Below are 13798 nucleotides of genomic sequence, written 5' to 3'. Positions count from 1 at the left end.
TGGCATGGGGCCTGGCATAGAGAAACCCACAGCAGATGGTAGCTATCAGTGCTCATCAGACCCCATGAGGGAAAGAAATGGTTTCAGCAGTTTGTAACCGTTCTCACCCCCACCGGAGCTCCCCCCAGACTACTCACTCATTCAGACTCTGCAAGTATATTGTCTGGACACTTTTTTTTTCTTTAAAAATATTTTTTTATAAGCCTTGTGGGTGATTGAGTGCCATAATTAAGAATAAGTGATACAAAACAGTATTTGAGCTGGAAGGGGCATTCAAACCAAACTGAGGATCTTGTTAAAATACAGATTCCACTCAGGAGGGCAGAGGTGGGGTCTGAGACCCTGCGTTTCTAACAGGCACCCAGGTGAAGATGACCCGACTCGCGAGCAAACAGTGCTTTAAACAGCAAAGAAAGATTATCACAGGAGAGAAGAGGAGTGACCAAAAACAAAAAAGAGAAGGAGGTGACAAGTGATAAAAGAAATTTTTATATACTGAGAGTTAGGGAAGTCATTCTGGCCTACAGATTTTCATGGGGGGCGGGCGGATAAAGATGAGTTAACTTGAATTTTATGCTAAAACAGCCTGTTTGTGGCTGATCTAACACCCATTGTACATCTGCTCCATTTATTAAAGAAAAGGGCACACTGACCTGAAGTAAAGAATGTCCATGTTAAAAATAAAGATGTAATGCCCCTCTTCCTGGGATACCAATGATGGTCCTCCTTTGAGGATAAGCGATTCCCTTCCCAGGTGCCAAGGCCATGCTGACTCCCTGTGTATGTTCTGGTCTTTTTTTTTTAACCTTGAAGAAATGTATCCCTGGCTCTTTTAGTGTTCTTTGTTCTTGCAAGATATAAAATTGTGCTAAAAAAAAACCCTGCATCTCTAGACAGTTTCTCAGAATAACCTGGGAAGCTGGCTTGGGGGCTAATCCTCAGTTTGGCTCAAATGAAACTTTTCTACTCTTATTACTGTTTATTATTTTCGTCAACAAGGGAGAGAGGAACCAAAAATCAACCATACATCCCCCCACCCCACCCCACAAAGACCTAAGGCCTAAACTGGCCCCTCGACATCATTAAATGACAGGGAAGAGAAGCAGAACCTAACACATGGAAGGCTCTCACCACACAGTCATCTCCACGACAGAGGAGGAAGATTTCCATGTCTTCTCCTCCCACCATCACCTCTCTCTACCGGGCCCTTCCTCACCCAGGAAACTTCCTCCCTCGCCATGGTACTTTGAGTGCGTTTCTGAACTTCAAGGTAAAGGTCCATGCCCGCAGACGATACTCTCTCCTCACCTTGCAAGACCTTCTCGCTCATGGGTTCTTTTTCACCAACCCTGAATCACCGCTTTCATTCTCAAACTTCTACTCCTGCATCCACCCGAGAAGGCTCGGGCACCATGATGGATCAGCCCCGCTCACTGGAGGCCTCCCCGTCCATTTACAAACCCTGCCCAGCACCCAACTCCTCCTTCCCTGACTTTAGGCCTTAGGTCAAAGAAACAACGCTAAGATTTCCTCTAGCTTCCTGGAATTTCATCACTTCCTCTCTACAAACCTAGAATCCCAAGCTCCTGAGAAGACTGGAACGGACAAGAGGCTGCTTCATCCTCTTTGGGTCACCCTCTGGCAGGGGTTCTCCAGCCTCTGACTGCAGACCAGAGTCACCTAGGACCACTCTAGGACCACGCCCTCCATGCCCCGCCCTCCATTAAAATAAAAAAACAAACCATTACCCTTGGGAAGCCATAGTATGTCTAACCAGGAACAAGCTGCTGCCCCTACAATGAAAACCCCATCCCTCGTGGGGAAGGCTGGGAGAGGCAGGTTTCATCCTGATCTCATTTGTGATGGGTCCCTTAATGTGGTGAAGGGGGTTCTAGAGGCAGCCGTGGAGGCCAGTTCTAAAGATGTCACAGTTCATACTTTATTAACCTCAACCTGGAAAGCTGGACCTCCTCCTCTGTCTGAGTCTTCCACCAAAGTCAGGTGCAGAGCAGCTGACAAACTCCATCGAGTGTGAATCACGCTCTGGCAAAGATCAGAGAAGAAGCCAAGGGCCCCCACTCCTATAGTCCTATAAGCCATGGACTACACAGCCTTTAGGACACATTTCTACAAGTCAATTAAAAAAAAAAAAAAATCATTATCCAACACAGATAAGAACATGACGTCCAGAGTTTAAAAGGCAGCTAACACAGCAAAAGCTCAACCAGGGAATGAAAAGACATTTTCTGACTTCGTCTGTATTCTATCCAAATAACCATCTTCCAAAATGGGATTCAGGCGAATGTACCTGGTTTACTCAAACCCAGAAACTTAATGAAAACCATGCTGAACAGAAAATGATAGTCAAGCACTACAAATGAACAGACAGGATGTATTTTACCAGATAAAGAAATTAAGCCCTTCAGGAAACAATTGTAATCTCTGCAAGTAAGTTTCGCCCACTGCTTAATCCCTGTAAAGGAAAGCATCATACCTGATAAGATCGGGTTCTGCACCCTCGTTCTTAAAGGAGGCCAGAAGTAGTCTCTCTCGAGTTACAAGATCATCCAAGAGGTTCTGTCTTCGGTCTCCTTCGAGCTGTGTTCTGCAGGCGACTCGTTAAGGTCCAAGAGTAGGTGAATTACCTCATTTGATCTATTACGTTATTAACCGAGCTCTCCAAGTCAGAGGGGACTGTTACAGACTTGAATCAACCCTACCCCAAAGAGGCCTGAGGCAGTGCTCTCCTGCTCTGATCTCAGCCTTCACCGACCCTTCCGGTAAAGGACCTGGACAGAACCATCGCAGAGGACTTACAAACACTGAACCAGATCCACCATGTGAGATCGTTCACTGAGAAACACAGTTGGTAAAAATGATTTTCCTCCCAGTGGCCAACCCTGAAATGTTCTTCTCTACAGCACACTGTGGCTCACGGAATCAAGTTCTGACTGCTGGTCACAGTGGTCAAGGGTTTTTCCTAGACATTAACACCTAAGATACTTTGTTAAAAAGGAAAAAAAGGAAAAAGGAAAAAAGAGAGCTTTCTTTGTTGTCCTCTTTCTTTCATATTATTAACACCTATTAATACACCTGCAATATATGTTGTAAAGTGCTACTTTATACAGCAGATTTGCTCTAAAAAAAGCTGTTACCATCAGCTCACTAAATACTTTGCATGATCTTTAATAACTCTAAACAAAATTACAAAGAAATAACCATATTTTAACGTGTTAATCTATGATCTGTGCTAGACTAGGGGTCCAAAAGCCTACTAGTTCTGTTTTGATCATTATCCATGGTCTTGACCAATTACCTCAGTGTTTTGGATCTGTTTCTTCAGATGTCACCCAGGTAATCTCTCATACCTTCTCCAACACAACTCATGGCCATGGTTTTCCCAGTTCTAGTTAAAGAGTGGGACTACTGCTTTGGATTTATGGATTTACAGATACTTCTCCTTTTGAGAGGGATATTAAATCCTGCATTTAGGCCTCAAAAGTTTGAGAACTTGGCAGAATATAGTAGTTTTCCCTGGGTGGGAAAACCACGGCCCAGTGAATCTACTTTTGTTGATAATTTTGAATAGAAAGAGCTGGATAGCTAGCAAAAAAAGCAAATAAACCCATAAAAAAATGTTCTCCGGTAACAGATATTAGCTAGAAAAATCATAAATCCCCCCTAAAGCAATGTAACTAAGCAGTGTTACTGACTCTAGACATTTATAAAATAATAATGGATACATTCTCTCAACATTCCAGAATGCCCCGATTTCCTGAGAAAAATGACTACTATGGCTTTTCCATCTCCTACTTGACTACGGTCTCTAAGAACCCATCTTGGAAACAGTGAAGCAGCAACTGTAACTAAGAAACAGTGAGCAAGTCCTTCCTCTGTACTAACAAACGGGCCAAATATTAGCCTTCCGATCAGTGCAACATCAAAAATAAATACCAGTGTGTTTCAAATCAGTGGTAAATTGTCAATAAAGCAGAAGGGGCCCCTGGGGAGGGGAAGAGGAGTAGGGAGGAGAAGGGACAGAAGCTATGGCATAAATTATACAGGACAAAACAGGAATCTTAATTGTGGAAATTACTAATTATACCACAGTGCTGATTAGCCTTGTCTTCCATTCTATGCTCAACCGACTCTGGCAACCTGTGGTTTTGCTGGGACTTCAGTTATCCAACCCTCCGAGTGAGTAGAAACTCAACGATAATCCAATATTACAATTAAGCAGATTGCAGATCTGACTGGCTCAGGGGTTTAAACATAAGAAATAAAATTACAGAAGTATCATTAGAAAACGCCTTTGGAGAACTTTCTAATACTCTAGAGTAAGGAAAATCTTCCTAGTCGAGAATGTCAACCCAGAAGTCATGAAGGAAACTATAAATCTGTATAAAAATTTTAACTATCTGCAAAATAAAAAGTACAAGTGGCAAATTAATAGTGGCAAATTTTAAAACAGCAAAGGATATAACAGGGCATTGGGGGAAAAAAAACAAGAATTATGCTAATAACTGAAAAAAAATGCAGTTTTACATTAGTGAAAGAAATGCAAATTGAAACATACTGTCATTTTTGCCGACCAGATAAGAAACCGTGACAGAAGGCTCCGGAAAGGACTAAGGAACTGAGCACTCTCAGACATCCTAGGTGGGGATGGCGATGGGGTCAACCAGTTGCCAGACTGTCTTCTACACACCTAACAAAATTTAAAAGGCACATTCTTTTAACAGGAATTTCTCCTACAGATACAGTCACAAGACTATACAAAGATGTAGGAGCAGGGAATTCCCTAGTAGTCCAGTGGCTAGGACTCCGCGCTTTCACTGCCCAAGGTCTGGGTTCAATCCCTGGTTGGGGAACTAAGATCCCACAGGCCACCACTTAGTGCAGCCAGAAAAAAAGAAAGGATGTTCACTGCAGCATTGTTTATAATAGCCAAACACTGGAAACATTCTAAGGTCTGTCAATAAGGAAACAGCACACCTCGACAATGGCATGTTTTGTAGCCGCCTCCCCCACAAACAGAATAGGAAAGCCCTGTATGTATCGATGATAATGAAAATTAACATTTATGAGCACTTACTAAGTGCTACATAAATTATTTGATGTGGAACAATCTTCAAAATAAAGTGTTAAACAAAAACAAAAGTCAGCAAAGAGCTAAATAGAGAATAGTATGCTCCCACTGCATGCATTAAAAACATATGTTGGTAAACACAGAACATTTCTCAAAGGATATAGAAACAATTGCCTCTAAGGAAAGGGAACCGGGGACTCAGGGTGTAAGGGAGACTTCCTATCCACTGGGTATTGTTTTGGACTGTTTGACTCTATTAAATGCTAACTAACAAAAAGTTTCCAAATGAAATATATGATCCTTCTGTAGTCAAAAGCATTTTATATTTACATGTACACATATCTGTTCATGCCTAGAAAAGTCTGTGATAATAGGAACAAACCACCAACACTGTTAACTGTGGAAGAATGAGCTAGAACAGGATGGGGATGCGGAAGTGAGAGAAGAGTCACTGGTAGAAACTAACAACAGAAAATGTATGGATAGAGGGACTTCCCTCGTGATTCCCGTGGCTGAGAATCTGCCTTGCAAGGTAGGGGATTCAGGTTCGAGCCCTGGTTGGGGAATTAAGATCCCACATGCTGAAACTACTGCAGCCTGTGTGCTGAGCCCATGGATCACAACTAAGATCCAACAGACCCAAAAGATATTTTTTAAAAAAGGAAATTGACAGGTAGAGAGTACCTTTTATAGAAAAAGGTAAGTTTTAAAATTTAGCAGACACTGAATTTAAACTATTAATTAACCAACAAAGCACAGCAATTTTAAGAGCAGTAAAACTTGGTGGTTATGTTTTGAAGAGGAGGAGTAACTGGAGAACAGAATCACAGACAGTTGATGCTGGGACAGGTAAATCGAATCTCTTGTTCACCCGACCAGAAACCATGGCAACAGTGGGTGAGAGCCCAGCTCTTTCTCTCCACCTCGTGTAGGGCTTCTCTGCCCTGAGGCCCCCAGTACTGCTCACTTAACTTTGCCACTTCTTAGCATCCTGTTAATAACAATACTGGTAATATTAATTCAGAATATTCCAGAGATCCCCTGTAAATCTGGAACACCTGGAAAATGAATCAGGAACACTCACTCTACCTCCTGGTTTTGTTTTTATTTTAATCTATTGAGAGAACAGAGCATAAGGAGATGGGGGACAGAGGGAGCTGAAGAGAATAAAAGGATGCACAGTCCTTCTGCATGGCACACTTACTATAATGGAAGTGGTTGCTAACGAGAGGTCAGAGAATCATCTAGAAGGTAATGACACTCCATGGATGTGGGCTCATGGTAGCTGGGGGGAGCGGGTACAGGCTAAGGAAGGACAAGCAGAAAACAGGGCAGATGGTCAGAGGCCAGTGCTGGGACCCTCTCCTCCAGCAACTTGGTGAATAACCAAGGAGGAGATCAGAGAACAGACAAGGAAACAGAAGATCTAACCGCCATAGTACTCTGTCATTGGCCAGACTGAATTTACATGTAATTATAACCAGTTCATGCAAGGTTGCAAATGAAACTAGATCCTGATTTTGCATCACTGTGCTTCAGAGTCCAGCTTCTCTGCTGTAACCTGTGAAGCACTTCCAACCTAGGATGGAGAGGGGTGAAGATGGGGCTGGACCCAGGGAACACCCCATTCCCTCCCCCACCTCCAGCTCCTGGAATTTCTCCTTATTGGTAGAAGGCATAAGAATTTAAGCAAGTCTTCCGTGCAAATTAATTGCTTTGGAGAAGGATAATTACTCCCAGAGCCACAAGAAGAACTGCACAGAGACAGTTTGAGGTCCCAGAGGCCAGAAGATTTTTCTGGCTCACATAGCACTTCAACTCTTTCATTTTTATTTATTATTTGCTTTCAGGGGGAGTCCCTGGTGGCTCAGATGGTAAGGAATCTGCCTGTAACGCAGGAGACCTGAGTTCAATCCCTGGGATGGGAAGATCCTCCAAAGTTAACAAACTCTACTGAGTGTCTATTATGGACCAGCCCAGGTGCCTACCTTCCTCAAAGCACTGATCACATTTTGCAAGTAGTATTTTAATACTATCATTATCTGCATGCCTGGATGTACCCTCCTTATGTGTTATAAACTCCATAAAAGGGTACCTGTAAATTCTCCACATTAGCTGTAATTTTAACAGTGATAATATGGTAAGCAGCAGTTAATCCTCGAGGAGGGCTTACTTTATGCAAAGCACCTTCTATGCATATAATTTAATCCTCCCAACAATGCTATAAGCTGGATGTACTTTATCCTTTTTTCACAAATTAAGAAAACAAGGCACAATGAAGTTAAGTAACTTGCCCTCGAAGAGTTAAAAACTTTTATTCAACACCAACGATTATGGGGGAACTTGTCCTGTGAGATGCTTTAAATATAGCATCTTCTTCAACTTTCACAACTGCCTGCAAAGCAAGTCTGATTATTTCTACTCTGTAGATAATGAAACTGAGGTCAAGAAAGGCCACGTTGCTCTCTGGCCTTGAGGCAGCAGTGGAGCTGGTCTTCTATCTCAGTTCTGTTTGCCACCAAAGCCAGTGTTGTTCCCAGTGTTCCAACAGTGCCCAGACTTAGGGGTTTCATGGAGCAGAAGTATTTCCAAACAAACTGTGGGGGTGGGGAGGGGGGATTTATATAGACTGATTATACACGTTGCCATTTATGTGGACATTCTAAAAACCACAACAGACAAAACTCTCATCTGCTTTTACTACCATGGTGAAAAAGCAAGATGTTAACACTCGAAACCAGAGAGAACCATGTAACAGACTATAAATCAGAAAATTCCTACTGAAATAAAAATGACCTTGTCCTTAATTTTCTCACAATAGCAGACACCAGTGAAAACTGTCATGGCCAGGTGAAGTGTTTTAGAACCACTTCCCCACTACTGGGGCACCCAGAGGCTATTCTTAAAACCTATCCAGTGAGCTCCTCCACACCTACATGTATCCATTGATCCAGGTTTGTTACATGGGGCATCTCTCCAGCCAGCTACCTGTCTACTCATCTTTCTTCCCCCCAAAAAACAAAGTGGAACAGGGTTATGTATCCATTTTTAAAAAAAGATTATTTTTTCTATGTGGACCATTTTTTAAAGCCTTTATTGAATTTGTTACAATACTGCTTTTTTTTTTTTTGCTTTTATTGGTTGCAAGGCATGTGGGATCTTAGGGTTTGAACCTGCATCCCCACTATTAGAAGACAAAATCTTAACCACTGGACTGCCAGGAAAGTCCCCTTTTTATCGATTCTTACAAAATTATTTCTCCAGGACTTCTCACGAGACCAAAATAGCTTTTGATACTGAACTCCTTTGTAAAGTGATTTTCTAAAAATTCCTTTCAAAGTACTAAAAGTGCTGCCTTTGAAAAACCCAACAAAAAGACAAGCTTCATGTAAAGCTAATTCTAAGAATAACCTCAGTGCTACCTGAAATTTCCTATGCGACCTCCTGTTGCACATAGCTTTTCTCAACTGGTGAGACCATTATAATCACCGTCTCCAAGAAGAACTGTGAATAGAAGTTAATGCTTTTCAGCAATTTTCAACTCTCTGGCTGCAGGACTTTGGATTATGAATTGCAAGCTAAACGATTCGAAAGCATGCCACTTTCATTTTAATTTCACATTTATTCTTGCCAGAGAAAAATACTTTTTCAGGAAAGAGCAGTAACATCTTATGCCTAACATCCCAGAATTTAATTGTTTGGAAGGCATTTCATAGGACTTATCTTTCTGGCAACTCCTAGTGTTCCTTGGAAAACTTCACGAATGCAGAGAGGCATAAATTTCTTAAGTCAGGTACCAGAAACTCTCGACTGCCCAACACAGTAAGGAAATGTGGTTTCCAAATATTCACATTAAAAAAGTCACCCCACATTAATTATGCCTCAAGAAAAAGGATTAAAAAGTCACTCTCTTGGCGATTTATGGACACACATTTTTCTAAGAATTACAACATCATAAAGTATACCTAATAAACCACAGTGAAGACTGTTTAATCTTTCTGATGATTAAGAAGGGTCTTGAGGATTTGCATTATAAACAAGATTTGTCTTGGCATTACAGCAACACGCCAAGTAATAGGGGAATTCTCACTGAAGACAGGTCATGTGACGGTGGACTGTATTCTATCACTAAAGTAGAATTCAGCTTTTAAACAACTGGCTTTGGGTCCAGACAGCCCTGCATTGGAATCTTGGCTTTCCATTTCTCAGCGGAGGGGACTTAGGCAAGTTACTTAAGCTCTTAAAGATTCTTCTCCTGGGTGTGAAGAAAATTCCTCTGCTGGAATGCTGAAAGTAAAAGTTATTAATTTACATCAGTGACTTGAGGCACAAGCTGGCCTTGGCCTCAGTACCTTTTTTGTAAAGAAGGGAAAGAACCCACCCAAACAGTCTAATAATACGAGGCTACCAGGCCTGACAAGTGGTTATTAGATACATCTTAAATCTGGATGATAACTGCCCTACGATTAACTCAGATAACCGCCATAGAATTATCTTAAATGTTTGGTAAGAGGAAGGTCAGGGAGAGGGAAGATGTGAGAAACCAGACAGTAATTAAATAGAGGCCTTAGGAGTACAGAAGTTACCTCCTCCTTCCCTTCTAAGAAACAGTCTCCCTGAAAATTGAGAGGTTAATGAGCGCCCCCTGGTGGCTCAGACGCGGTTTGGAACGATCCCCTGGAGAAGGAAACGGCAACCCACTCTAGTATTCTTGCCTGGAGAATTCCATGGGCAGATTAGCCCGGCGGGCTACGGTCCATGGGGTCACTAAGAGTGGGACATGACTGAGTGACTAACACTTTTACTTTCCCATAGGGCGATTCTCTAAATTCCATCCCTAGCTTCGGTTGCCGTTCCAGTAGAAAGAGGCCCAATTATTTAAAAACAAAACAGAATCTTCAAGAAAGTTGTTATATTCCAGTTGAGTGATTTCTCCTAGGAAAGTCTAAATTATTCACAGGATGGTCCTTAAATACTTTCATAATATATTTAATAACTCGGTTTGGTGTTTTTAAATGTCTGGTGCTTAATTCAGCAAATTCTGAGATCACCACGAAACCAGAGGCCACAAGATTTCAAAATATGGTTAGACTGCAAGCATTTAGAAGAACAAAGTAAATTATTACTGTACCATGCTTGGTACACCTTATAATTAATAACTAGCAGATATTATTAATAGAAGAAAGTAAAGTTAATTTACATCTTCTTGCACCATAGGTTTAGCACATAAATATTATAAGATGTGCTATGTCTGGGGGTTTCCCAGGTGTCGCTAATGGTAAAGAATCCACCTGCAATCCAGGAGACATCAGAGACACAGGTTCAATCCCTGAGTTGGAAGATCCCCTGGAGGAGAGCATGGCAACCCACTTCAGTATTCTTGCCTGGAGAATTCCCATAGACAGAGGAGCCTGGCAGGCTACAGTTCATAGGGCTGCACGGATTTGGACACAACTGAAGCGACTTAGCACACACACAAACATTATAAGGTGAGGAATAATCAGTTACCTATTAACAAATACAGTTATTATTAGATCAGGAAACAATATTCAGCTATGTTTCTAATATACGATTTAGGTAATACTAAAATGAGTTTGCACACCTTGATCCCATGTGCAGACTTCCAAGCACTTGGTAGAGAAAACAGCTCTGCTAACTTGAGGTCAATGTATTAAAACGTGTGGATTTTGATAAAATAAAAATTCCTTACATAATAAACTAATTGGGCAGTAACAAATAATACCAGACAGAGGGTAAAGTTATAAACTAAACATATCAGAATGCTCTAATTGTGTTAAAAATAAGGGCTCAATTGTTCACTGAAATTAAATTTTTATTTGAAACCTTACTGGGTAAATAACTGAATACTAGAAATCATGCAACTATCTAAACCAACCTCTCTGGTGACATATAAGGATGATACTTGGAGAAAAATACAATTTTACAACATCTTCTATTGTTTTATCTTCTGCTGCTGCTGCTAAGTCGCTTCAGTTGTGTCTGACTCTTAGCGACCCCATGGACTGCAGCCCACCAGGCTCCTCCATCCATGGGATTTTCCAGGCAAGAGTACTGGAGTGGGGTGCCATTGCCTTCTCCAATTGTTTTATCTAAAAAGCTACATTTTCACCATGCTTAAAATTGAGCAGTAACAACCCATTTCCTGAGATACCAAAGTCTGGGTCTTTGGTATGAACCACGGATAAAGGAAAGGGATGGTAAGAGAAGCCCAGTTTGAGGTCAGTTGTAAACTCAGATTTAAGGGATTAGTTTATGTAACAGGTCACACATATTTTCCTAAATTGATCAGATCATGAATTTCTAAAAAAATAAAAAGATTTTAATACTTGACATGGTTGGTAGGAAGTAGAGGTGATGTCACAACTGACTTCACACAGGTGCCTCCTACACCCCCACCTAAAAAACCTCCCAAACCAGGGGTACTGTCACTTCTAGAACCATAAGGTGAAGAAGTCACATCTCAATAACCTACATAATCGGGGAGGAAAAAAGTACGGTTTCTACTGGTACAGGCCTCTCGGAAAAGAAAAGGAATTGTTCAAAACTCTGGGAACTGCACTGAGCAGAATCATGGCTCAAGAGCATCATAGAAGTTCTGCTGGACTACTTTCACCGCAGACTAGACAGGTAGCAACGCGGGGCTCGGTATAAACACAGCGCTAACAGAAAACACGAGCTGCCTGCATGGTCAAGGTTACACCCAACTAAGTAAGTTCTTGCTGTGCGTCTTGCTTCGCCAGCATATTCACTGTAAAACATATAACGGACCCTTAAAATAGAAATCGAGATTATAGGCAATATTTTGGAAACCAGGTCTTCCTCAAGCTGTGGAAAAAATCTGGGTGGCCCAGATTCCTTCCTTTCTTAAAATAAGACTGCTTGTCCTCCCACTCTAGCAAGAGGTGGAAATGTTTACATGGATACATCTGATGTGTTGCCACAGCTCTTAGCAATAAGTCCTTCAAAAGGGCGATCTTTTCCTTCAGTTTCTGCAACAAAGCTCTGATTGTCACGGTAAGCTGAAAAGAAAAGAACACAGCCTAAGTATGCTAGTCCAGAGGTGTGGAATCTCCTAAAAATATCATGTAAATGCTGCTTTACAAACTGATTCCATCAGGGGAAGGCTGGAAGAGACATCAAGCCTCCCAATGATAACCTCAAGATTGTATGGAATCTTAATGGTTGCCTGGGCCAGCCACCCATCTAACACTTATACCCAATCCTATGACCTGACCAGGTGGTAAGTCGGTCCATCTATGAACCCTGACTTTGCTTTCACAATCAGTTGAATTCTGGCCCTTGAACATCTATCTTCTGATCCTACTTGTCTACCAGGAGCCACAAAGGAAATTGCATGTACCCCATCTTTGCTCACCAGCAAAAACCCCACAGTTCCCTCACCCACACTGCAAAGAACAAGATGTCAAGTCCCATGGCCATCCTGGACAGTCTTCCCTAAACACACTAGTATCCTTACAACCCATTAAAAGTTTTATAGCAGCGTGGCCTTTCTTTACAGGAGGAATGTTAACCACATATGACTCTTTTTTCCAGGAGTATATGAATTTTCTCCCATTTACAAACCCAGAGTCAAGTTTTGTTTGTGACTCTTAAGTGTTGCCTTAAAGGATGGTTGGAGACGTGGTGAGAAAGCCTCTCAGGAATGTTAAAATATGAAAAATAAAATCAACTCTGTAAAGTAAACATAGTCAACCACGGATATAATCGGGGGTATGTTTAGAAAGACAAGATTGTCACAAGTTTCATCTGCTACCTTGTTAAAAGGAACAATTATACAACTGCAGTGAAGTGGGGGCTCTCTCCTTAGATTAGTGGGGTCACACAAGGAAAACACAGCAGACAGCAGAGGCTGGCTAAGGACGACATACATCAAGCAGCCCTCAAAGGTGTCAGCAGCCAAGAAAAATCTAACCGTAACTGTTCTAATACCTCTGGGAACCACGGAAAAACCACCCACAATGTCTATGGGGAAATGCCAAGGAAGGCAGATCCTTCCTCATTCAAGAAATAAAGAGCAAAACAGGCAAACAAAAGAACAATGAACACACACACACACACACATCAGGTCTAAGAGTCTACAAAATTAAAGATCAAAAGCATTTAGCGGATGAAAAAGTACATAGTCATTAAAAAGTATGAATGACATCTAAATTTGTTAACATAGGAAGATAGCCATCGTAATTTATTAAAAGAAAAAGAAATCAAGTCATAAAATGCAATGTCACTCACATAGAGAAAAAACAACCCAGGAACTAAAGACATCAAAACATCAAGTGTGGTTATCTCTAAGTAGCGGGATTTCTTAATATTTTATAAGAAAACTATTATTTTCAGGAAAAAAAATTCTGTTATGAGAATTTAACAGAAGCTTTCCAAAGCACAGAAAAGGATGAAAGCCTAATTCATATTTTAAGCTAACACAACATTGGTAACAAGCACTGACAGGAGATAAGAGGAAAAAAATAAGCCACTTGCCAATCTCCCCTAAGGATTATAAATGTAAAAGCCTCTAAAAAATATTAGCAAAGCAAATTCAGAATTACATTAAAAATGACAGTATGCCATCACCAAGCAGAATTTATCTGAGTAATTGAAAAATACTTTGATGTTAGAAGATCTAATAGTATAGCTAATAGTATTAATAACTAAAGTTAGTAGTAGTATTAA

General features: G+C 41.1%; 1 protein-coding gene across 4 annotated transcripts in view; it reads right to left on the bottom strand.

The window, feature by feature from the left end:
* STX8 (syntaxin 8) overlaps positions 1–13798 on the bottom strand; it is a 211434-nt gene that overhangs the window by 182426 nt on the left and 15210 nt on the right. For 3 of the 4 annotated variants that reach the window (XM_043474312.1, XM_043474302.1, XM_043474322.1), the window contains exons 3-4: positions 12035–12129; positions 2495–2605 (exon numbers count right to left, since the gene is read on the bottom strand). The exons of the other annotated variant lie outside the window; for it this stretch is intronic. In XM_043474312.1, coding sequence (XP_043330247.1) covers positions 2495–2605; positions 12035–12129 — 206 coding nt within the window. The remainder of the gene's footprint in view (positions 1–2494; positions 2606–12034; positions 12130–13798) is intronic. 4 annotated transcript variants of the gene reach the window in all.

The sequence above is a fragment of the Cervus canadensis genome, chromosome 1 (genome assembly GCF_019320065.1).
Source record: "Cervus canadensis isolate Bull #8, Minnesota chromosome 1, ASM1932006v1, whole genome shotgun sequence".
NCBI classification, from domain to species: domain Eukaryota; kingdom Metazoa; phylum Chordata; class Mammalia; order Artiodactyla; family Cervidae; genus Cervus; species Cervus canadensis.
This window is presented reverse-complemented; position numbering and strand designations above follow the sequence as displayed.